We start from the raw sequence: 24,717 nt of genomic DNA, 5'->3' as shown, positions 1-24,717 counted from the left end.
CCCTCTTGACTTGTTTTGGACTGTGATATACTGTACATAAAAGAGGCAACTTAAAGGAGAAGGAAAGACTTTTTCCACTTGGGGGTGCCCAATGTTAGGCACCCCCAAGTGATTGTATTTACTTACCTGAAACCCCGGGGCTGGTGCTCCTATCAGCACAAAACTGCACCTGCCCGGGGTTATTCTAGTGAGCACCACAGAGCGATCCTCTTCCATCTTCTTTTTCCTTGTCGTGACTAGGGATGTAGCGAACTGTTCTGCTGCGAACTAGTTCGCGCGAACTTCGACCGTTCGCGTCCGCCGAATGTTCGCGAACGTTTGGGAACGTTCGCATTTTGAGTTCGCGTTCGACCATTCGAATTCCTTCGACCGCTAAAAATCGAACGATTTCCATTCGTTCGAACGATTGTAAGCATTCGATCGAATGAAAAGCATTCGATCGAATGGCTTCGATCGTTCGATTCGAATGAAAATCCTTCGATCGAATGATTAAAATCCTTCGATCGTTCGAATCGAACGATTTTAGCGGGTGTTCGAAGTTCGCGAACTGTCCGAGAACGTTCGCACTTTTTGCCGGTGTTCGCGAACGGCATTCGCGAACACCAAATCGGCAGTTCGCTACATCCCTGGTCGTGACTGCGCATTAGAATTAAAAGCCAAACTTTAACTAAAAAGTCGGCTATTTCTTTCAACTGCACATGTGTTTTCTCCCGGAAAATTTGAAGAAAGAAGAAGCCGGAAGAGGATCGCTCCTTGGTGCTCACTGGAATAACCTATTTGTACCTTCCTCCCCTATTCCCATCTGCCGACGTTTTTCTCTTTCCCCAGTGATCCCCAACCAGTAGCTCATGAGTAACATGTTGCTCTCCAACCCTTGGATGTTGCTCCCAGTGGCCTCAAAGCAGGTGATTATTTTTGAATTCCAGGCTTGGAGGCAAGTTTTGGTTGTATAAAATCCAGTTGTACTGCCAAACAGAGCCTCAATGTAGGTTGACAATCCACATAGGGGCTACTAAATGGCCAATCACAGCACGTATTTGGCACCCCAGGAACATTTTTCATGCTTGTGTTGCTCCCCAACTCCTTTTGGTTCTGAATGTTGCTCACGGGTTCTAAAGGTTGGGGATCCCTGCTTTAGAACATCTTTTAGGATCTTCCCCAGGAAGACTCTAGAAGAGGAGAAATGCCCATAGAAAAAGCAGAATCAAGGACCTGCACTCTGGCAGTTTATCTTTGTAGTTAAAGTAGTGATGCACCGAATGCAGGATTGGCCTTTTTCAGCAGGATTCAGATTCGGCCAAATCCTTCTGCCCGGTCGAACCGAATCCTAATTTGCATTTGCAAATTAGGGGGCGGGAGGGAAATCACGTGACTTTTTGTCACAAAACAAGGAAGTAAAAAATGTTTTCCCCTTCCCACCCCTAATTTCCATATGCAAATTAGGATTCGGATTTGGTTCGGTATTCAGATAAATCTTTCACAAGGGATTTGGGGGTTTGGCGGAATCCAAAATAGTGGCTAGTGCATCCTTAAATTAAAGGGTAACTTATATGCTCCCCTGCGCACTTTTGCAACTTACTTTAGTTGAGAAATGTAAGAATGGGAGCAAAGTTTGCTGCTGGTCTAATCACTTATAGCAGTAGATGAGTGGGGAGCGTTTCTTTAGACACACGTGTGCGGCATCGATTGATTGCAGGCTGCGCCGGAAACCCTAGAGCGGCAATAGGTGCACTTTACGCAATTTATAAAAAGGGGCGTGATGGACTAAGTGGTGCTAAGGGGTTCTATGTGCAGCTAAGTGCAAGGAGTACCTTCCAACACTTTTTTCAGTTTAGTTTAATTTCCAAATACTTCTAATTTTCTATATGTGACCGTTTTTCTAATATTGAAGTGTAAAGTGTCATTTTTCACCTTCTAAAGTGGCTCTGGGAGGGGAGGTCGCCGACCCTGCGAACAGTTCTAAATTGATACATTTAGTTGATACATTTCTTATCTTTGTCCCTGCTGAGCAGAATCCCGGAGTTGCATTACAGGCAGCTGTTAGAATTGATACAATAGTTGCTAATACTCCAGAGATGCTGCTGAGAAATGTATCAACTAAATGTAGCAAAGCTGTAATAGTTGAGTTTGCGCCTGAATTACTGAGACGTTGAAGGGGCGGTTCACCTTTAAGTTAACTTTTAATATGTTATAGAATGGCCCATTGTAAGCAACTTTTCAATTGGTCTTCATTATTTATTTATTTTTTTATTGGTTTTTAATTATTTGCCTTCTTCTCTTGACTCTTTCCAGCTTTTACACGGGGGCGACTGACCCCATCGAAAAACAAAAGGTAGCAATAACAATACATTTATAGCCTTACAGAGCATTTATTACTCATCTTTCTATTCAGTCCTTCTCCTATTTATATTCCAGTTCTCTTATTCAAATCAATGCATGGTTGCTAGGGCAACCAGATTGCTGAAATTGCAAACTGAAGAGCTGCCAAATAAAAAGCTAAATAACTCAAAAACTACAAATAATAAAAAAAACAATTGCAAATTGTCTCGAAATATCACTCTCTACGTCATACTAAAAGTTAACTCAAAGTTGAACAACCCCTTTATTACAGTAAAAAAAATGGAAAATAATTGAAAAGTCTTTATTTCTGAAAACAACTCAACTGGAAAAAGTGTGAACGGGATTTATTGCACGACTGCAAGTGTTTTAGTGGAACTACAACTGCACTCATGGTCATAAATGACCGTTCCTGCCTTTTATTACACAAGGGCATTTGACTCTCCAATCAGGAACTCTTCCAGGAGATCGTCATGCTCTTCATGGCACCAGGCATAGAAGGGATGGAGCTGTATTTCCAAAGGTTTCTAGTTTTGCTGTAGGGTTTGGTCTTGCCTAGACAGCTTTCAGAAAGCACTATCTTCGCTGCATTCTCCTACCATAGACTCCTGCAGGTAAGATTCAGACCTTAAAGGGGGTTGTTCACCTTTGAGTTAACTTTTCGTATGATGTAGATACGGATTTTCTGTAGACAATTTGCAATTGGTTTTCATTTTTTATTATTTGTGGTTATTTAGCTTTTTATTCCGCAGCTCTTTAGTTTGCCATTTCAGCAATATGGTTTCTCGGATCCAAATTACCCTAGCACCCATGCATTGCTCTGAATAAGAGACCTGAATAGAAAGACGAGTAATAAAAAGTAGCAATAACAATACATTTGTCGCCTTACAGAGCATTTGGTTTTTTTTAGATGGAGTCGTGACATCCGGCAAGAGTCAGAAGAAAAAGACAAATAATTAAAAACCAATACAAAATAAATAATAGAGGCCAATTGAGAAGTTGCTTAGGTTTCGTCATTCTTAAAGGTGAACCCCTCTTTAAAGGGATACTGTCATTTTTTTTTAAAATGAATCAGTTTAGTGCTGATCCAGCAGAATTCTGCACTGAAATCCATTTCTCAAAAGAGCAAACAGATTTTTTTTATATTTAATTTTGAAATCTGACATGGAGCTAGACATATTGTCAATGTCCCAGCTGCCCCAAGTCATGTGACTTGTGCTCTGATAAACTTCAATCACTCTTTACTGCTGTACTGCAAGTTGGAGTGATATCACCCCCTCTCTTTCCCTCCCCAGCAGCCAAACAAAAGAACAATGGGAAGGTAACCAGATAACAGCTCCCTAACACATGATAACAGCTGCCTGGCAGATCTAAGAACAACACTCAATAGTAAAAACCCATGTCCCACTGAGACTCCTTCAGTTACATTGAGAAGGAAAAACAGCAGCCTGTCAGAAAGCATTTCTCTCCTAAAGTGCAGGCACAAGTCACATGACCAGGGGCAACTGGGAAATTGACAAAATGTCTAGCCCATGTCAGATTTCAAAATCTGTTTGCTCTTTTGAGAAACGGATTTCAGTGCAGAATTCTGCTGGAGTAGCAATATTAATTGGTGCATTTTGGAAAAAAAACATGTTTTCCGATGACAGGATCCCTTTAAGGTTGAGGGCACACCCAGCATTGGAACTGCTGCTCTCAGCTTACATATTTTTTGCAGGCTGAGAGAAGCTGATCTGCTCTCTTCCCTGGTTCTGTTGATCTTCACTGAAAAGTTCAGCTTCTACTTGCATGCAGGCACATGGAGCAGAGGTCAACCTGAAAATGCAAAAGCACACATTTTCGGCCAACCTCTTCTCCTGGTACCTACACTCAAGTGGACGTCTACCTCCATAGACTTTTTAGGGACAAAGGTCGTTTTCTCCAAGGTTCTGTAATTTACAAAGAGAGCAGCTGTAAGAATGCTGGGCAGGATGGAGTCATTGATGTCTGGAATATTTGCAGCAGTGTCATTTTCCGATGAGTTTTTCACTTATTTTTCTCTCCAATGAGCTTTTCGCTGAGAGTTTTTGCTGCATGCACCCCCTAGTGGCAGAATGCAGAATCTACTCACACAAATAAGTGTGTATAAGTTATTGGTTAAAATATATAACTAAACAGAAGTAAGAAATGGGAGAAAGAGAAAAAATCTTAGAGGAAAAACAAACTTAAGTTTTACAGTCTCTTTCACATTCCTAAATTTGCTCCGGGCAGACTGATATTCCTGTCTGAGCTCATTAAAGGACTCACCATACGAGATGTCACATTGGTTTTACAAAAGCCTGCAATCTGATGGTTACTCTCAATGAGAATTTTTTTGTGCTATAACCATGGAAACAGTAATTACAATTTTGCTCAGTCAGATTTCCATAGCAGAGAGGATACGGTGCCTTGCAGAGAACATGCTTTGGATTTGGGCTGCCTAATATTCTTCAGAGGGAAACATATTTTTTTCATGTCCTAACACTCAACTCCCTCCTGCCAAAATATTTACTGGTCTGTAACCTGCTTTCCTACTTCTAGGTGACTACATGGCTCCTACAACTCTACAGTAGAATAATGGCAAAATATTGGCAATTCTTACCCTCTGTCTCTGGGAAATGGGCAGTGATGTGGGCAAGATGGAAACAGTTGGAAAAGATGGATACATTAGGGCAAGATTTAGAATGTAGTAGAAGATGAAGACAGCAGGAGAAATGGAGACATGGAGACAGGAGGGCAAGATGGGGACAGTAGGGTAAGATGGAGACAGCAGGATAAGATGGGGGCAACTGAGAAGATTGAGACAGTAGGGCAAGATGGAAATAGCAAGAGAAGATGGGGGTAGTGGAGAAAATGGAGACAGTCGTGCAAGATGGTGACAGGAGGGCAAGATGGAGACAGCAAGATAATATGGAGATAGTAGGATAAGATGGGGGCAACGGAGAAGATTGAGACATTAGATCAAGAGGGATATAGCAGGAGAATATGGGAGCAACTGAGAAGATAAAGACAGTAGGATAAGATGGGGGCAACAGAGAAGATAGAGACAGTAGTTCAAGATGGAGACAGTAGGGCAAGATGAATATAAAAGGAGAAGATGGGAGCAGCTGAGAAGATGGAGACAGTAGAGCAAGATGGAGATAGCAGGAGCAAATGGGGCAGTGGAGAAGTTTGAGACAGTAAGGCAAGATGGTGATAGGAGGGCAAGATAAAGACAGCAGGATATGATGGGGGCAGTGGAGAAGATTGAGACAGTAAGGCAAGATGGATATAAAATGAGAAGATAGGAGCAGCTAAGAAGATGGAGACAGTTGGGCAAGATGGGAGCAGTGGAGAAGATGGAGACCGTAGGGCAAGATGGAGACAGTAGGGCACGATGGAGACAGAAGGGCAGGATAAGATGGGGGCAGTGCAGGGGCGATCCTGCCCAATTTGCCGCCCGAGGCGGCCTTTGTTTTTGCCGCCCCCCGCCTCCCACATGGCACTCACCTTCAGCGCCGGAAGGGGGATGGGGAGGTCCACGTCGCTAGTGCAGAGAGCGCAATTGCGCTCTCTGCACTAGAAGAGCTGAATTTCCGGGTTGAAAATTGGAAATTCGGCTCTTAGTTACCAGGAGCGGCATTTTTGCCGCCCCTGGCAACCCAGGGGGCGCTACCGTCTGAGGCAGCGCCTCAACTCGCTTCATTGGCGGAGCGCCCCTTGGGCAGTGGAGAAGATGGAGACAGTAAAGCAAGATGGAGCTAGCAGGAGAAGATGGGGGCAGTGGAGAAGATGGAGACAGTAGGGCAAGATGGCGACAGTAGGAGATAGCAGGAGAAGATGGGGGCAGCGGAGAAGATGGAGACAGTAGGGCAAGATGGCGACAGTAGGAGATAGCAGGAGAAGATGGGGGCAGCGGAGAATATGGAGCCAGTAGGGCAAGGTGGAGATGGCAGAAGTAGATGGAGGCAACATGGAAAAAGTGGGTCCATAACATTTTTATTATTATTGCTGCCCAATTTGCAGCTCCTCAGGTGTTGTTCAAATGCAACTCAGAGCATCAACAGAAGTCCATGAGTTGTGGTACAACCCTGATATACTGCAAAACAAATCTGTACTTTCCTGTTTATACAACGGTTATTTATAGGACCCCAGAAAGTGAGTGGGGGGGGGGGCAATTCAATCATTATTTTGGTTCTCGTCAATAAAATAATAAAAAGGTATAGTCACCATCAGTTTTAAAGAGATACTGTGCCACAATAAAAAGTTATTTACTCTTCCTAAACAGGAGGAAGCAGTGCGGCTAATCTTATGTCTGAAAATAACATGAAACACAGAGTAAATCCCTGCAGCATGGGGCACTTCATTTACTGTAGCCTCATAAGGCGCCTGCCAGGATCACTTACCTTTTATCTGAAAGGCACAGTAGCATTTACTACACTGCTGCCTGGGGAGATCTTTGTGTGCGAGGGCAGAGGAGATATGAACAGGAGACAGAACAAACAAACCAGTGAACTTTATTAAATACATGAACAAATGAAACCTGCACTTTTACTGTGCCTGAGAATAACTGCCCTAAACGTGTGTCATTCCACTGATATTTATCCTGTTACATTGTTTATCTTATACCTCTCCTCTTTTTCTCTCTCTTGACTTTTTGGCCTTATTGCTCCAATAAGATTCAGGTTACAAAAAGAACATAAGAAGGCACCATTACAGCGAAACTCAATTTAAACGTTTTTTTTTTTTGCCTGATGGAAAAAAAGGAATTGGTATAAATAGATTGATGCTTAATATATAGGTTTTTATGGGGTTTTTTTTAGTGAAAACTTTACAAGAGTATATTAACAGACAAGGGGAAGTGTTGGAAGGGTTACTGCCTGCTCTCATTTCCACTACAAAAATAGGGATTGGTAGCACTAGATAAGTGCCTAATATTCTGGGACAGAGACAAAAGGAAAGTGTTGGAAGGGTTACTGTCTGATCTGCTCTCACTTCTCTACAGAAATAGGGATTGCTAGCACTAGATAGGTGCAAATAGGGATTGCTAGCACTAGATAGGTGCCTAATATATATGGACAGAAACGGGGAAAGTGTTGGAAGGGTTACTGTCTGCTCTGCTCTCATTTCCCTACAGAAATAGGGATTGGTAGCACTAGATAGGTGCCTAATATATAAGTACAGAGACAAGAGGAAAGTGTTGGAAGGGTAACTGCCTGCTCTGCTCTCAACACTTTCCTCTTGTCTCTGTCCTTATATATTAGGTGCCTGTCTAGTGCTACCAATCCCTTGAGAAAAACATAAAAACTCTGTATATTAAATACCTATCTAGTGCTACCAATCCCTATTTCTGTAGGGAAATGAGAGCAGAGCAGGCAGTAACCCTTCCATTTCCCTACAGAAATAGGGATTGGTAGCACTAGATAGGTGCCCAATATATAAGGACAGAGACAAGGGGAAAGTGTTGGAAGGGTTACTGTCTGCTCTGCTCTCATTTCCCTACAGAAATAGGGATTGGTAACACTAGATAGGTGCCTAATATATATGGACAGAAACAGGGGGAAAGTGTTGGAAGGGTTATTGTATCTATATGCATGGATATTTTCAATGAAACCAGTTGTAGGGTTTGTTGCTTTTGTACTGACTCTGAGTAAGTGTTAGAAGCTGCTTATAACTTATTTCAGTCCCCATGAGGAAGAAGAAGAGGAGATGCAGTGAGACAGGAGAAAGAAAAGGAACATTTAGAAAACAAAAGTGTTTTCATCAGGAATGAGTCTTTGTGTTAACCTTATTGAGATAACAGAGAGAAGGCAAAGCGCCCTCTAGGTAAGGCGGAACATGAAATAAAATAGAGAAATTGGGATTTGTTTTGCTTGTACAGTAATAGGCTGTTAGTTAATAGCAGCTTCTGTATGGTTCATTCTATTAATAATGTATTGGCTTTTCCACATGGGGGAGTAAAGTGTTACCAGCCTTGCACATCAATGTCACTGGGGAAGGGATTTATAAATGGCCACCAATTCAGCTGTTGCAGGACTATATCTATTATAAATCTAAGCTATAATGATGGCATTAGCATTATATTTCAACAACATGTAGAGAAGTTATAGCTTCTGCACTGTAAGCGGCACCATGCCTACAGCCTAAAATATCAAACCAAATCGACCAACTGACCATTAAAATAGAAGGAAGAACAGCATAGGCTGCATTTGCTGCACTCAGTAGGTCAGTTCCTTGTCATGCAATCCAGACCAGGGAAGCATATTGTATTTCCATGCATTTTAATGTGCATGCCTTGTCTGAATGATGCACCAGATACTTGTTCCGAGGTATCATAGCATTACTGTATCCTCTCTGCCTTTGTAGTTACAACCAGATGTTCTAATGCCACTTCTCTGCACTTCCTAGAATCTTATTTTTGCCTCTTAATTGATTATGACCCATTCTCTGCATTCCTGGCATTGCTCTCTTTCATGCTGAGCCTCTCAACTGTTTGCCCCAACCTGACAACACCTTGATTTTGTCCACCTTTTTCTTATATAGCTGCCCTGCTGGCCCACTTACCCACTTGGATAATCAGAAATCTAAGGATAGAGGACATAACATGAATGCCAGGAACACTGAGCACTTTGAGTCTTAGTGACTGGAGTCCGAATACAGCCGGCCTACTCTGGGAGACAGATCTCGGTTAGACTCCTAGGTAGGTGAACGAAAGGGAAATGCTACAAGGACCATGGTTAAGTATTATCCCTGAAAATACCAGCAGGATACACTCTGCATAACCTTATTTCCACCCACTGATGCCTCTTCTTACTGACATTCTCTTCCCCTTTCAATTCCCTTGCAAGGATATAACACAGATCCCCCTGAGTATTTATTAGGAGCCTGGGGAGATCCTCCTGCTGAGTCTGTTCTTCCGACTGCTCTCTGCTGCACAGCACAACTCTGCTGATCAGTGGTTCACCGAGGATTTGTCTGTAGTTATAGAGTATGAACCCCCTGCTCTAACCAATTAGCATACCGGGCTCCTGAGTGTTATCTCACAGCTCCATTTCACCCAGTTGTTGCTCCACTCCTCTTCCTTGCCTTACTTTCTATAGAAAAACAAGCTCTCCTGCCCAGTACTGATCTGTGCTCATCTCCCCACCCTGGCTCTTTTCTAATGTCCCGCCTTCCGATCTCCCACTGTTCCTGATTCTCTTCTTCCTCTACCATCTCTTGTTTATCTCTTTGTCACTATGTTCTTTCCCTCCTCCTTCCACTTGTCTTCTGATCACTTGTCCTCTCTACTATTCATCTTCTTGTTCTTACCTTTGATTCATCACTTTCTATTTCTTCTTCTCCTTGGGCTTCTGGATGCATCTGCTCTCCTGTCCTCCACTCACACTCACACTTACACCCAAAAGAGTTTTATCCTCCTTTACTTCTGCTCACCTAAGTCATGACCTCCTCCTCCCCTACCTCACTTCCATTCTTTGCCCCCCACCTTCTAGTTTGGTTCTAACGAACTAAAATTACTTGAGTCCCTTAGACCCACCCCATGCCCTACAGTTGACATCTTAACTACTTTAAATCAAATCTGCTCTGCTTCATTCTCAATACTGATGGGTGAATCATGTTTTGCTTCACCAAAATGCATTGTGTCTATTGGTGTCAAATTTGTTTTGTTGCGCATCAATTTTTTTTCACCTGTTGGAGTCTCTGGGCATCATTTGTACAGCGCAGAAGCGGAATCACAGCACCATCCAAAGCGTATTTTTTCTTAAAAAGCCTTTATTGCATTCTCTGGCTTGGATCTCAAGTGAACAACGTTTCAGGCCTATGTGGCCCTTTGACAAAGGGCCACATAGGCCTGAAACGTTGTTCACTTGAGATCCAAGCCAGAGAATGCAATAAAGGCTTTTTAAGAAAAAATACGCTTTGGATGGTGCTGTGATTCCGCTTCTGCATTGTTTATCCGGTTGGAGTGGACAACCCTGCACGTGCACCATTTTGATAAATTTTGGTTTGGGTGAGTGCTGACCAATTATTCCATCATTTGTACAGCGAAACTTGCTGAAAAATTTCACTCATCACTATTCCTCAACTCTCTCTATTACCCCCCAAAAATATTTCTAATTTTCCCATTATTGCTTCTAGCCAAGCTCCTTGTCCCTCTATGCCCTGTAAGCATCCCCCCTCCATTTCTGCTAATTCCTCCTCCCTTTCTCTGCTTAAAGGAGAACTAAAGCATAACTAAAGAAGTGGCTAGAAATGTTGTACATGATTTTTTGTGCTTCTGTACCAGCCCAAGGCAACCACAGCCCTTTAGCAGTAAAGATCTGTGTCTCCAAAGATGCCCCAGTAGCTCCCCATCTTCTTTTCTGCTGATTCACTGCACATGCTCTGTGCTGCTGTCACTTACTGAGCTTAGGGACCCACTCACAATATACTTAACTGCTAGCACCGCCTCCTCACTTCCTTCCAAACAAAAAGGAAAAATAAAAAATAGGCCCCTCCCCTATCATTGATAGTCTATCCTGTATTGTATAAGCCTCCCCTGATACTTTATTTACCAGGAAAGCCTCTGACTTTCTCCCAACTCCCCCCACTGCCCATGTATATAGCCAGGGCCGAAACTACAGAGGAAGCAGAGTGGCAAGGAGGTATAGGGGGTCCCAGGAGGTATAGGGGCCCCTATGATGCCCAAATAATGAGCAATTTCAACATATATTTGTAAAACAGGACAAAATCTGCACATGTTGGGGCCCTAGAATGAATTGGCTGTGGGGCCCAGTCCCATCTAGTTATTCCACTGTATATCACAATATAACTCTTAAAGCGATGCATTAGCCCAGCCCCCTCATTCATATCTTCCCCCGTCCTCTTTCCATCCCTCCTCCTATTCCCTAGGGGCTCATTCCGTGATTATCATCGCTCCTTTGCTGTTATTACACCTCCTCACTCAACTTTACCGCTCCCCTGTCGTAGTGCCAATGCAGCCTGCAGTACCAGCCAGTCTCCAGCAGGAGCGCACTAGAGCACGAGGAGTTGCTGCTGGCACAGCGCACTATGAGGGGCGTGGTTTCGTTATTACTAAGCACGCCTTTTGGGCGTGAACACTTGTCTAGGCTCCGGGAATAGGCGGGTGCTGCCCCTCTATTTTTAAAGCTTCGGGGCGGGCCGAACTTGTCCTGCAGAGCCAGGAGGCCGAGCGGAGTTGTCAATTAGCAGAGGGAGAGGCGGAGCCTGGATGCGCGATGCTGGAAGGCGGTGCCGAGCTGTCAGTCAGTGGGGAGGGGCGGGGCCGAGGAGCGCTGAGCCGATGCTGTTGCAGCTTGTTCACCTGCAGCTCAGAGCCGGGGAGAGAGCGGGCGGACAGCGGCAGCGCCCGGGGGCAGTGGAGCCTCGCACCGGGACACTAAGGGAAGCTACAAGCCGGGGGTGGGGGGACCGAGACCGGGAGCAGCATGACTGGGGGACCAGGGAGCTCCCCATTATTCCTACTGCTGCTGACTGGAGCTTTGAGTGGAGCACGGAGCCGGGCATTGGGGGTAAGTGGTCTGGAGATATTTGTCTGTCACCTACCGGCTGTGTCATTCCTTTAAGGGACATCTTGTACTGACTGTCACCTGCTGTGTGACAACTAACTGTCATGTATGTGGTACCGTCCATCACTCACTGGGGTGTATTGGTACTGGGTATCACCCACTGGGGTGTATTGGTACTGGGTATTACTTACTGGGGTGTATTGGTACTGGGTATTACTTACTGGGGTGTATTGTTACTGGGTATTACCCACTGGGGTGTATTGGTACTGGGTATTACCCACTGGGGTGTATTGGTACTGGGTATTACCCACTGGGGTGTATTGGTACTGGGTATTACCCACTGGGGTGTATTGGTACTGGGTATCACCCACTGGGGTGTATTGGTACTGGGTATTACTTACTGGGGTGTATTGGTACTGTGTCTGACCCAGTTATGTATGCTCATGTCATGTGTGGGTGTCACCCAATGGGATAAATTGGCACTGGGTATAACTCACTGGGAGATATTGGTACTGGGTATTACCCCCTGGGCTGTTTGGATACAGTGGATCTCTGTATTGGTACTGAGTTTCCTTCACTGGTGTATATTGGTATGAGTATCACCCACTAAATTGTGTTGGTACTGAGTCTGTCTCACCCACTGCTATATACTGGTACTGCAGGTCACCCAATGGGGTCTACTGAAACTTGGGATTAACCATTGGCTTGTATTGGAGGAGTGTATAACTCTCAGTATCACCCACTGGGAATATAGAACTGGGTATCACAAACAGTCACATAGGAATGTTGAGCATCTCCCATTGGGCTATGCCGTGCTGGGTGTATAGCTATAAAGACTTTTCTTTATATATATCAGCCCAACTTATACGAGGGATGGAGCATTAGAAAGTGCAGGGAGTCTCTGCCCATGATGATCAGTAATGTATCAGTGTATGAAGTATCACCAGCAGCACCACATTGTACCCAGACTCTTGTTATACGTGTAGTTTTATCTCACAGCCTGGGGTCTGAACGCTTACCAGTGCTACATTGTATATGTATATATATTTATATATCACTAGCACTGCTACATTGTATGATGATACCTCTGAATTCACCTTACACAGTGCTGTCATTTGCCGCAAATGCAACTTCACATAACCGCTATGAGTTTTATCAAACAGGTAAATGAATGTTTAGGAGTTCTGTGTGTTTCGCTCCTATGAGGCTGAATATTTCAGGGGTGTGAGTCGAACTCTTGTACTGTGGTGCCCATCTTGGTATCACTCCCACTGCAGATTCAGCATGTGAGCATGTGGGGGTCTCTGTCCTTATGGGAGCCTTGTAAGGTAGGGCAGGTACTGTATAAGCATATCATGATTTCTTGTAACTCAGCAGTTTCTAGTCTGAGCCCTTTGTCTTGAAAGCAGTTTCTAGGATTTTCAGAGAGTCAGAACCTGCATAGAATATTCCTGTACCATCCACCCTGCCTTGGAACCCAACACAGGTTTGGCACTATTAGTACTGCTTGCTTTTTGTTCAGACTGACCACTCAATGGGAATGGGCACAGTCTGAAGGTCAGTTAGGGGGAGATTTGGAGTGAATGCTTATTGTGCCCTGGGTACCCCTGGAACTATAGCAGGGTGACACCCCAATGTTTCTATATATCTGTAACCTTGTTATGAGCTAAGGGGCCCAGCCTGAAGGCCAGTTAGGGGGAGATTTGGGGTGAGTGCTTATTTGTGCCCTGGGTACCCCTGGAACCATAGCAGGGTGACTGTTGCCCCAATGTTTCTATATATCTGTAACCTTGTTATGATCAAGCCTCTAGAGGAACTAGAACGGCAGTTAAGGTAAATAAAGGGTGATTCTTGTTCCAGGTACCCACTAGAGTGGATTTATCTTGCAGAGAATACAAATACAGTGAATGCTCTGGCACAGGACAGGTTAATCTTTCCACTGTCACAAAACATGGCATCTCCCACCTCCCCTCTGTTGACACCTTCACTGGACAGTTGTGTTTGATGTACTCCATAGTAAAGGTAATAAGCTTGAGAACTCACAAGGAGTTAATATTCCTGAGGTGTATGATAAAACAGGGGCTTTTACAAAATATTGGGGTTCTAAAAAGAGCAGAGATTTTGTTATAGACTCGGGGCATCACACTCAGGACAGATAAGCAGTTGACCTTTTTATGAAATAAAGGAATCCTGAGAATATTTGGAATCGCGAGCTAAACCGTCTTAATGCACTTGAACTTCCAGCCGCCTCCACACTGATTGCCGAAACAGGAATTATATATTTATACGTAAAATCACATTAAAAAACCACAAGTGCCTATAAATAATATATTCTAAAAATATTCTAAAAAAAAAAGTATGGATTACCATCACATGGCTGTAGAGGAATCCGTTCAGTCTGCAGCAAATCAATGAGAATGTGGATGTATTTGGTTTTTAAAGGGTGTGAGATGGCAACCATAGTGGTTTTTTTTTGTTTTCCAGCTAACTTAGAAGGTGCTGGGAGTCTTCATACCACCAGCTGATGTCAGTGGGTCCTCAGAGTTATAGTTCGTATACTGGTTTTTCTGCTAACCCCATTTTTACTTTCCTCCCCTCTGTAGTAGTGATGGGCGGATTTCTCCAGTTTCCCTTCGCACAAAAAATTAGGTGAAAAATCGTGAAATCGGAAAAGGTTCACGAAAAAATTGTGAAATTCGAATGTTTTCAAGAATAAAAATGTGAAATCCGAACGTTTTCACGAAAAAATCATGAAGATCGGAAAATGAAGCGGAAATTCGCTGCGACTTTGTGCCAGGCGAATTTATTCGCCCATCATTACTCTGTAGTTGAATGATCTGAGCTGTGTCAGCCTTTAACACTCATGGGTGCTGGTTACCCCAAGACAAGGGGGGCTTTACAAAGATTCCTGATTATCCCTTATTTTTTCACTGAATATGACTTCTTGTTAGAAGCATTTGTGCCTTTCAGCAAGCGGAAGCCTCTATTCTGCAGACCTGCATTTCACATAAAAGAAAGGGGAAAACACACACAAACGTATGCGGCTTCTCTCGCTCTTGTCAAAGAAAGAAGGTTCAGACAAGTGAATGGGTTTTGCTGTAGAGAATCCTCCTGCCGCTGTTGGTTCAAGCACCCACTTACATCCCCGCCCTTTGTTCCTGGGTAAATACACTTTAATGAGGCCCTTTCTCTCTCTCGCTGGATATAATTGTGCAATGATTTGCATGCCATTATGATTTATTCCAAGTGTTAAAAAGAAATTCATATTTCAGCTTACTCTATAAAATCTGGCTGTTTGCTTCCAGACGCTGCACCCATGGGTGTCAAGTGTTCCCATTCACTTGCTGCATGGCTAATACAAGTATAGGATCCTTTATCCGGAAACCCGTTATCCAGAACGTCTCGAATGATGGAAAGGCCGTCTCCCATATCCAAATAATCTAAATGTTTAAATATGATTTCCTTTTTCTCTGTAATAATAAAACAGTAGTTTGTACTTGATCCCACCTAAGATATAATTAATCCTTATTGGAAGCAAAACCAGCCTATTGGGTTTATTTAATGTTAACATGATTTTCTAGTAGACTTAAGGTATGAAGATCCAAATTACGGAAAGATCTGTTATCTGGAAAACACCAGGTCCTGAGCATTCTGGATAACAGGTTCTATATTTGTACCATTATCCAGACAGCTCCAAATTATGGAAAGGCCGTCTCCCATAGACTCATTATAATCAAGTAATCCAAATTTTTTAAAAATGATTTCCTTTTTCTCTGTAATAATAAAACTGTAGCTTATACTTGATCCCAACTGAGATATAATAAACCCAACTGGCTGCTTTTGCCTCCAATAAGGATTAATTTCATGTTTACATGGTTTTCTAGTAGTCTTAAGGAATGAACATTCAAATTACAGTAAGATCCATTATCCAGAAAACCCCAGGTCCCGAGCATTCTGGATAACTGGTCCCATACCTTTATAGCAATTAATAGCTATGCTTAGTGATGGGCGAATAAATTTGCGTCAAATTTCCTCGTGTGGACGCGCATTGGAAAAGTCACTCGTGTCAAAACTGCCGGGCATCAACAATATTCGGACGCCTATTGACTTCAACAACGGCTTCAAAATTGACACAGGCGTCAGTTTGGCAAATTTTTCTCAGCTTCAGAAGAGATCTAGATGGCAAGCTCCGGTGCCACACAGTAAGCATAGCTAGTGATGGGCAAATTTCTCTCGTTTTGCTTCGTTAAAAAATTAGCGAATTTCGCAATTTGAAGCGGGAGAAATTCGCCCATCACTAGCTATGCTTACTCTGTGGCACCGGAGCTTGCCATCTAGATCTCTTCTGAGAGTTGCCCACCCTTGTAATGCATATGCCATTCAGCAGGTGGGTTACATACATGTCGGGAGCATAATCTGCTTTAAGAAGGTGCCCTGGTGACCCCCCACAATTAATGTACATTATATATATATATTTTTTTTAAACCCACCACTAGTGAGATGGACCATGTCCCACTGAAGGAGCTGAAACAGCAGTCGTCTACTGGGAACCATCAGCCTTCCAGCTATAAAACCAGTATCATATGATAAAGTGGCTTTATTAATGCCAGTCTGTTGGAAACTGTAGAGTGGGATTTCTTTTCTTTAACGACAATATTCCTTAATGGTGATAAATGGTGTGCTATGGAGCATCTCAGTATAATCAGTCAGTTGCTATTGACCGGACTGCAGAGAGGAAATGTCTATAGTACAGGCATGGGATCTATTATCCAGAACCCCATTATCCAAGCTCCTAATTATGGCTAATCCTTTTCCCATTGTGTTTAACTAAACAAGTGCCCATTGGCTGATTTGCTTTATCCCTGGAATAAGAAGACAGAACCTTGTTCCTAACAAAGCTGCATACGTTTGTGTATTATAGGATCTTAGTATAGTGTAATAATTCTTACTAGTTAAGATCCATGTTACCGATCGACCCCTGAGCATTCTGGATAATTGATCCAGCAAATGTAACATCTCCTTAGTAATTGTATGTGCGCTTGGAAAGGACTTGACCTCCATCCTGACCTGGGAAGTTCACAATCTATTCATGATGTCAATTAAAGGGGAAATCATTTTTTTTTTTTTACAGTGAAAACACAAATTATAAATCAAGTACAGGTATAGGACCTGTTATCCGGAAAACCCAGATTCGAAAATTGAATTTAAAAATTTTTAATTTCAAGCTATTTTTTGTGTATTTTGACTAGGGAATAGTCCAAATTCGATTTGAATTTGAAAAAAAATGTACTGTCTTGACTTCAACCATCTAAAACCTGCCGAATTGCTGTTTTAGCCTATGGGGGACCTCCTAGAACCCATTTGGAGTCAATTGGTGGACTGAAAAATCAAAGTTTTTTCGGGAAAAACGTTGAATCGAATTCGATCGAATGCGCTGTTACTTCGATTCGTACGATCCGGATTTGATCGAAAACAGATCTATTCCCAAAAAAAACCCTTCGATTTTTTGATAAATTTCAGTTGGTCGTTTTTAATTCTAATTTCGAAGTAAAAAAAAACAAAAAAAACCTCCCATGACTTCGAAATTCGAGAAAAAAAAAACTCTCTAGACTTCGAAATTCGACCTTTGATAAATCTGCCCCTAAGGGGCTGATTTATAAAAGGTCGAATGTTAGAGTTCAAATAGTATCTTATTTAAGAAAAAACTAGAATATCGAACTAATATTACCGACCCGAAAAATCTAATTCGACTAAACTCGGATTGAGAAATGGGCTTCTGGACCTCTGCCATTGACTTCTACATGAACTCGGCAGGTTTGAGGTGGCAAATCGTCAAATTCGAGTTATCCCAGGGTCCAGGATTATTCCCAACTTGAATTTGTGAGTTTTGACCAAAAATCCAACTCGAAAATTCAAATTTACAATTTTAACCTTAATAAAAATAAACCCAACAGGATTCATTTACCTCTATTGAGGATTCGTTATAATCAAGTACAAGCTGCTATTTTATTATTACGGTGATAAGGCAAATCATTTATAAAAATTTGAATTGTTTCCTTAAAATGGAGCCCATGGGAGCTGACCTTCACGTAAATTGGAGCTTTCTGGATAACGGATCCTTTTCCTGTACTTGAATAGCATTGCTCTGGTTTTAATATAAAGTTTGCTATAGAACAAACATTGCAAATGCTGGTGCGATATTGTGCCTAAGCGCTTATCTGTAATAACCAATCAGATCCCTGCTTTCATTCTCTAATTTGGATTAAAACCGATTGCTGGAGGGCTACAGGATACTACATTTTATACCAAACGTTATTTTTTAATTTTCCCTTTAAACCTCAGTTTCCTAACTTTTGGGTCCACTTTCAGCAAGCTTTAACCCTTGATAATATACTGCAAATTGCACCCAGCAACAGATAGGGGCCCCTGGTTAATCAACTGGGCTTAAAGGCAGCATAAAGGTTCCCAGTACTCTCCTGAATAAGCAGAAGCTGTTGACAGTTAATTACATGATGCTCATCATACAGAGAGCTGAGGGCTCCTTCTGCGGTGATGGACTGAGGCTTGCTAGCCAGCACATATAATTCTGTATGTAAGATCAATCCTTCAGTGTATATTAAATGAATCTCTCCAGCTAAATGGTACACTCTCTGCTGTACATCTATTCTAAATTTGATGTGTGTGTGTGTGTGTATATATATATATGTATATATATATATATGTATATATCTATATCTATATCTATATCTATATCTATATATATATATATATATATATATATATATATATATATATATATATATATATATATATATATACACACAGGCATGGGACCTGTTATCCAGAATGCTCGGGACCTGGGGTTTTTGGATAACGGATCTTTCCATATGTTGGATCTTCATACCTTAAGTCTACTAGAAAATCATATAAACATTAAATAAAGCCGATAGGCTGGTTTTGCCTCCAATAACGATTAATTATATCTTAGTTGGGATCAAGTACAAGCTGCTGTTTTATTATTACAGAGAAAAAGGTAATCATTTTGAAAAATTTGGATTATTTGATTATATTGGAGTCTATGGGAGACGGCCTTTCCATAATTTTGAGATTTCTGGATAATGGGTTTTTGGATAATGGATTCTATACCTGTGTAAGTGTGTGTGTGTGTGTGTGTGTATATGTATATATATAAACAAGGGAAAGTTGTGCTCACCACTATTTTTTAAAACCATTAGGCGGGGGTGCAATGAGGGTGTGACCACAAAATACATATAGACAAATACAAGATTCCTCTGCACTCAACCCATTATCAATATATTTAAGACAGAGACATTTTGTGCATACTGCTACTGAAAAATGCCTTACCCTTTAAACAACACAGGGATTGTTTGTCCATATATTGCAATATATTTAAGCTGGCCAACTACGTCAAAGTCATCCCATATCTGGCCAGTCCTACACTCAATTTTCATCTGATTCATTAAGAATTCTATTGCTTCATTATACATTTTACAAAGGGACTAAGTTTTACCTGCAACTTACTAGCTGCTTTCAAAGTAAAACTCCCAAACTTGGTTGCCCTTGGTTTTTAAAATTAGTGGTGAGCACAACTTTCCCTTGTTTGTTATAGTTATACAGGAGCAGTGACCAGCTCCATGTTGTAGCTCCCACCCTTCCCAACTATAGTCAGGTGATCCCACTGGTGTCTAATAAAAGGGCAGCCAAGTTTGGGAGTTTTACTTTGAAAGCAGCAAGTAAGTTGCAGGTAAAACTTAGTCTATTTGTAAAATGTATAATGAAGCAATAGAATTCTTAATGAATCAGATAAAATTGAGCATAGGACTGGCCAGATATGGGATGACTGTGACGTAGTTGGCCAGCTTAAATTTATTGCAATATATGGACAAACAATCCCTGTGTTGTTTAAAGGGTAAGGCATTTTTCAGTAGCAGTATGCACAAAATGTCTCTGTCTTAAATATATTGATAATGGGTTGAGTGCAGAGGACCTCTTGTTTTTGACTATAATATATAAATCCAAGGTGAAGGTATCGGCACTCACAAAATCGTAATTAAAGTTGCCTAGGTGCTGTCCTCCAAAAGGAAATGTAAAGTTGCAAAGATGAAGCCGCACTCACAGGACTTAAGAAGCATAAATCAAATTTAGCAGTCGTGCCAATAAATTTGATTTTTGCTTCTTAAGTCCTGTGAGTGCGGCTTTGTCTTTGCAACTATATACATTCGGGGGTTCGGCCGAATCCAAAAAAGTGGATTTGGTGCATCCCTAATATATATATATATATATATATATATATATATATATATATATATATATATATATATATATATAGATATATATATATATATATATATATATATATATATATATATATACATATATATAATACACAAAAGCTATGAATATCTGTATCCTTATAAACGGTGAGTTCTGATGTCACTTCTGTCACATGACTCATTGAAATTTGTGTATTATAATAGATAATGTACCCCAGTTGCAAAATATAAGGATATTAGAAGTTACCTCTGAGTTCCATGATCTGAAGGTAAATTTGGCCTCGTGTTTTTATATGGTCATGAAACTCCTCGGTAACTTATAAAATCCTAATATTTTACAAGAGGGGGTACTTTATTCACTATATATGGGGCCCAAATCTCACTGCACATCATTGTTCATGCAGATATAGGGATGCTGTGTTATTATGACAGCTTATAATGGGAGTATTGCCAGACCTTACTATAATGCTGCCTGCCATTATTCTAGGCATGGGATCTATTATCTGGAATGCTAGGGAATGGGGATTTCTGATTAAGGGGTCTTTCTGTAATATGGGCACCATGCTGTGTTACATGCTGTGGTGAAAATTCGGCAGCGTCAAAAAAATCTGGACGCGCGTCGGAATAGTCGCTCGCGTCAAAACTGACGCTCGTCAACATTATTCGGACGCCCATTGACTTTAATGTGGGGGTCAAAATTGAAGCGAGTGTCAGAACTGACACGGGCATCAAAATTTACACGGGTGCCAAGATTCACATTTCGCAAATCTTTCGCCGTTTCTTGAATTTCGCTGGAAATTTGCTGTAATGGGATAAATCACTGTTTAGGTCCGATCAAGAACAAGGTACTTTTGTATAATTGCAATAGCCATAGCTATGGTAGCCCCCCTCCAACACCTGGGGCCCAAACTTGGTATGCATGCGGCCGTCTGCTTGGGGGGGAGTTGGGGGGGGCAGGAGCAAATTTAGCCCCTGGCCCATAGGAGGTAGTTTTGATGATTAACCCAGATGCATGTGTGTGTGTGTGTATTTGTATGACTCTGGCAGTAAAATTAGATTAGGGATAGTTTGCCTTTAAATGGATTAAGTCTTCATTTGTTATTTTTTCATACTTTTTCATTATTTAGCTTTTTGTTCAGCAGGTGCCAAGTTTGGAATTTCAGCAGCTGTCTGGTTGCCAGGGTTTCATTACCCTAGCAACCAAGGCAGTGGTTTGAATAAGACTGGAAGATAAGTGGGCTAGGCCCTAAATAAATAAAGAAGTAATACAAAGTAAGTTAAAGGGCAAGTACCACTTTAAGCCCTATTAGGGGAGGAACTGGTGGCAAAGTCCTGGCACATTTCAATGAAGTGCAATGTGTAAAATATATATACTTCTGCTGCTTACTATTGTTGTCTGTTATAATCAGGTCCTAGTGAGGTCACTTGTGTCACATGACTGGTTGAAGAAGTAAGGAGCCTCAAGGTCCCTGTTGGGTAAATAAGTGGAAATGATTCTTCACTTCCTCCAGAATGATTTATATTGTAAGACTTAAGAGTGAAAATACAAACAAACAAATATGAAGGCAAAAATAGTACAGGTATGGAATCTATTATCTAGAAACCCATTATCCAGAAAGCTCCAAATTATCCCATAGACTCCACTTTATCCAAATTCTTTCAACTGATTTCCTTTTTCTCTGTAATAATAAAACAGTAGCTTGTACTTGATCCCAACTAAGATATAATTAATCCTTATTGGAGGCAAAACCAGCCTATAGGGTTTATTAAATGTTGATATGATTCTCGTTTGACGATTTTACTTCTCGTTCGGCGATTTTACTTTGACCGCAGGATACCCAAATTCGATGAAAAAAAACTTCAACTTTGATATTCGAAGTCAAAGTATTTCAATTCCATGGTCGAATTTCGAAGTATTTTTAACTTCGAAATTCGACCCTTGATAAATCTGCCCCTTAAGGTATGAAGATCCAAATCACGGAAAGTTATCCGGGAAACTTCTGGTTCAGAGCATTCTGGATAACAGGTCCCATACCTGTATATTATTTTACTGTAACTTATTTTAGATTTAAGTTATCTGTTTTATACTTTCTGTGTTAGTGACAAAATTCAAAAAATTTAAATATATAGCCTTGACTTCACTGTGTATCATACAGTCTAGCCCTTTATTTTATCAGATTTTAGTGATGGGCAAATTTCTCCCGTTTCTCTTTGCAGATTTTTTTTTCGAATTTTTCGTGATTTGTCAATTTGCAGGCGTCAAAATTGACGCCCACGACAATTTGATGCGGATTAAAGTCAATGGGCACATTTAATTGTCGCTGGAGTCGGAATTGTCGCCGGCATCGGAATTGACGCGGCAATTTCACAATTTTATTGCCGGAGGCAAAACGCTGAAATTCGCTGCAAATTTGAGCCTGGCACATAAATTCGCCCATCACTATCTGATTTGCCTCTGTATTATCTGCTTTAGGGCTCTTACAGACGAACGTTTTTACCTGCGCACCCTGCGTTCTTATTTGATGCGTTTAGCCGCAGGGGAGAGCAGGAGTAGACGCACTGAATTCTTTTCAATGTGGCTGTACTCACACAGACGCATGTAAGCGGCGAACGCAGGTAAAATGCAACATGCTGCGTCCCAACCTGCACATGCGTCTGTGTGAGTACAGCCACAATTAAAAAAATTCAGTGCATCTACTTCTGCGCTCCCCTGCGGCTGAACGCATGAAACCGGAACGCAGGGGAGCGCAGCTAAAACCGCTCGTCTGTAAGAGCCGTAAGTGTCAACCAAAGCAGCTGCTCTATAAAGTCACTTTCTAATTGGTCTGATTGCCTTCATTGGTCTTAACGAAGTCTAACATCTGACCTATGGGATCACAGCATTTTTTATATATATATATATATATATATATATATATATATATATATATATATATATATATATGTATGTATATGTATATATATATATATATGTATATATATATATATATATATATATATGTATATATATATATATATATATGTGTATGTATATTGTATATATATATATATATATATATATATATATATATATATATATATATATATATATATATATATATATATATATATATATATATATATATATATATATATATATATAAATATGTATATATATATATATATATATGATATATATATATATATATGTATGTATATATAATTATATATATATATATATATATATATATATGTATTTATATATGTATATATATATATATATATGTATATATATATATATGTATATATATATATATATATAATTATATATATATATGTATATATATATATATATATATGTATATATATATATTATATATATATATATATATATATATATATATATATATATATATATATATATATATATAATATATATATATATATATATTATATATATATATATATATATATATGTATATATATATATATATATATATATATATATATATATATATATGTGTAATATATATATATATATATATGTATATATATATATATATATATATATATGGTATATATATATTAATATATATATATATATATATATATATATATATATATATATATATATATATGTATATATATATATATATATATATATATATATATATATATATGTATGTATATATATATGTATATATGTATATATATATGTATATATATATATATGTATATGTATATATATATGTATATATGTATATATATGTATATATGTATATATATATGTATGTATATATATATATATGTATGTATATATATATATATAATATATATATATATATATATATATATATATATATATATATTATGTATACATATATATATATATATATATATATATATATATGTATACATATATATATATGTATACATATATATATATATATATACATATATATATATATATATATATATATATATATATATATATATATATATATATATATATATATATATATATAATGTTCCTTTGTATGGAGCAGCAGCCGTTCAGCCTGAACGTGTCATTTATACCATATTACAATATATTCATCTGCACGCTGGTTTATAGTCATTCATTACGTTAGTAGAAAACCGCTCACAGTCTCTGATCTGGGGTATCTGGGGTCTTTCTCTCTCTCTCTTTATACAGAATAAAATACAGGAAGTTTGTGTTCTCTTTATATTTCCATGGGGAAGGTTTTGTTTCTAGATTAAAGGTACTATTTTCTCATCAGCGGCTGCTGTATCTGCACCGGAGAATGGAGAACTATCAGCTCACCAGTAATAGCTGTAGCATAGGAGGGGCAAGAAATATATGATCGGGAGAAATTTTATTTTATTTGATTAGGCACATTTTTTAGATGACTTTAGCAGGAAACAGGTTAGGGGGTTATTTATTAAAATCCGAATTTATCTAATTATTTTCTGAAATATACTCCGACCAAATCCGCACGGGTTATTTCCTTTTAGTTCAGCAGCTGTCTGGTTGCCAGGGTTTCATAACCCTAGCAACCAAGGCAGTGGTTTGAATGAGG

General features: G+C 39.9%; 1 protein-coding gene across 2 annotated transcripts in view; it reads left to right on the top strand.

Annotated features, from left to right (window-relative positions):
• Positions 1–24,717, top strand: part of LOC108702627 (cadherin-4) — a 459,604-nt gene that overhangs the window by 107,645 nt on the left and 327,242 nt on the right. The window contains exon 1 of one of the 2 annotated variants that reach the window (XM_018238222.2): positions 11,614–11,867. The exons of the other annotated variant lie outside the window; for it this stretch is intronic. Coding sequence (XP_018093711.1) covers positions 11,784–11,867 — 84 coding nt within the window. The 5' untranslated portion in view covers positions 11,614–11,783. Of the gene's footprint in view, positions 1–11,613; positions 11,868–24,717 lie in introns of those variants that run through there. 2 annotated transcript variants of the gene reach the window in all.

Source organism: Xenopus laevis, chromosome 9_10S, assembly GCF_017654675.1.
Source record: "Xenopus laevis strain J_2021 chromosome 9_10S, Xenopus_laevis_v10.1, whole genome shotgun sequence".
Taxonomy (NCBI): domain Eukaryota; kingdom Metazoa; phylum Chordata; class Amphibia; order Anura; family Pipidae; genus Xenopus; species Xenopus laevis.
The sequence above is the reverse complement of the archived record's forward strand: the minus strand, read 5'-3'. Positions and strand labels throughout refer to the sequence as shown.